The sequence below is a fragment of the Mesocricetus auratus genome, unplaced genomic scaffold (assembly GCF_017639785.1).
Source record: "Mesocricetus auratus isolate SY011 unplaced genomic scaffold, BCM_Maur_2.0 contig_1463_pilon_obj, whole genome shotgun sequence".
NCBI lineage: Eukaryota > Metazoa > Chordata > Mammalia > Rodentia > Cricetidae > Mesocricetus > Mesocricetus auratus.
The window spans coordinates 3,163-5,379 of record NW_024435253.1 but is presented as its reverse complement, the minus strand read 5'-3'; the positions used below and the strand labels follow the sequence as shown (position 1 = coordinate 5,379).

Genomic DNA, 2,217 nt, shown 5'->3' with positions numbered 1-2,217 from the left:
TTCCATTTCCTTATGAAAGAAAGAGAGAGAGGAGAGAGGGACAGACAGAGCGACGGAGACACACAGAGTTAGCCCTGAAACTACAAGAGACACTGAATAGGGTCCCAACAAGGAAAGGAAAGTTAACAGTACTTCCATCAGAACCAGCTCCCCACTTCAACAGCCCAGAGACCATGCTTTTGTCTGTTTTGTTTTTGTTTCTTTTTTGGAGAGGAACACACGGGTCGCATTCCCCGCTCCTGAGGAGGTGTTTGAAGAAGCCCACAAGTGATGGGCGTCACGGAACCTCTCAGCCCGAGGCTGGCAAGGGTTCAAGGATGCTCCCGGACTTCTCTGCTAGGGTGATTCTATTCAGTTTGCCCACCTCTGCCTGCCAGCCCGGGATCTTCTTGGTGGTCATGTGGCGCCGGGCATGCTTTGTCAGGTGGTCGCTCCGCATGAAGCGTCGGTCACACACAGGACACACAAACTTCTTCTCCCCAGTGTGAGTTCTGCGGTGGCGAGACAGTTCATCTGACCTTGCGAACTTCTTCTCACAGCCATCCCAGCTGCAGGTAAAGGGCTTCTCCCCTGTGTGGGTGCGCAGATGGGCCTTAAGGTGGGAGCTTTTGAAGTACGTCTTCCGGCAGCCTGGGAAATTGCAAACATAGTTCCTCCTTCGGGAAAAGTCTACCTGAGGGGTACAGTTCTGGCTGGAGGTGATGAACATTGGCGCAGGAGCAAGGGGCAACAGCTTGGTATTCCGATGGCCATGACACCGGACAGGCAGGTGGCAGGCTGGAGCAAGGTGCTCTGTGGCAAGACCAGCATCACAGCTCCCTGAGGCATGGATGGGCCCATGAACACGGGCTGGGGCACCGCAGCAGCTTGGGATAGGATCGGCTTGACAGTCCCCGCAGACAACTGAGGAGGAGTCTTTAAAAAGGCTGAGAACAGGCTGCTTTGTGCAGCCACGGGGATCATTTGGCAAAGGACTGGGGGAGTGGAGACAGGGACAGAAATTAGAGGGGTGGTTTTCCTCGACGAGTCATTTTCAGAATTCTTTGGTGAGCAGGTCTGAATGGCGGCGGGCCATCCTGTCTGCTGGCCTTGGTATGTGGGGAACGGGACACCGGACTTGTGCAAGCAAGGCTGACAGGAAACCAAGTTAGAAACAAGCAAACCATCTGCCAAGCGAGTGTCTTGCAAAGCTTCACACTGGCCCAACATCTCTACTTGTCCTTCTCTGCTGCTAGGCGGTTGTTGCTCTTGAGCCGGGGCAGTTGGAAAGCACGCAGGAGCAGGACCCTCCCCAGTGTGACGGATCACACTGGTCATCACAGCCCTGCAGGAGGACCCTGAGGCTGGCTCCAGAGGCTCCCTCCTGCTCAGCGTTCTGGGAGACACAGTGGGGGACGGGGGGATGGCGGTGACCATGCATTCTTTGGAATTAGTTACTTGGGAAGGAACAGGAGTCCCTGTCGATGGTACCATGAGCTCTGGGCTCTGAGGAGGAGTTATACACAGAGTTGAAAAAGAATGGAAGTCCTTTGGTAGGTCAGGTGCGGCTGTGTCCATAAGCACAGTGTTTGTGATGTCACCAGAGGGGTCTCATCTGGGATCTCTGACCCCAAGAACTCATGCAAACGAGAGCTTCCACAGCTTCTATGTCTGTCTGCTCCAGGATGCTACACGTGGACCTCTCGCTGTCATGCCGTTTCCTCTCCAGGATTGACACGCAGATGTCCATGTTGTCAACCGCGCGCGCATCGCCCGGGCCGGAGGAACCGGCGAGTGCATGGTGCCAGAAGGCCTTGCAGGCCACAGAGCTTGTGGATCAGGAGCTCCGCGAGCTCGCGCGCGGCGGAGACTGCACGTGTGCGGCCTAAGGCAGCGTCCCAAGCGCCTGCAGCCGGCGCGCACCTCGGCCCTCCTTGCCATGCAGCTCTGCCTCTGTGCGGCCCGCGAGGCGCGGAGGGGCGGAGCCCATAGTTTCATTTCTTTTGTCAGGGTGAGCAAAGTGTTTATTTGGCTGGCAATTCTAGGTTATAGTTCATAGCAGAGAAGTCAGGAGCAGGATCTGGTCACACCATATCCTCAAGTCAAGAACAGAGTGAAACAATTGCAACCTGTTCGTTCACTGCTAGCTTTCATTGATCTCACATAACTCAAGTCCCAGCCTAGGGAATAGTGCCACCCATAACGTGTCTTTCTATATCAGTTAACAAGGTTATACCC

General features: G+C 55.1%; 1 protein-coding gene across 1 annotated transcript; it reads right to left on the bottom strand.

Annotated features, from left to right (window-relative positions):
• Positions 1-289: 289 nt before the first annotated feature.
• On the bottom strand, positions 290-1,772 carry LOC121138706 (Krueppel-like factor 11). Its single transcript, XM_040741342.1, is given in 3 exon segments — positions 290-744; positions 747-1,585; positions 1,587-1,772. Coding segments are annotated over 3 exon segments (1,437 nt in total). The 5' UTR covers positions 1,730-1,772.
• Between the last annotated feature and the right edge of the window lie 445 nt (positions 1,773-2,217).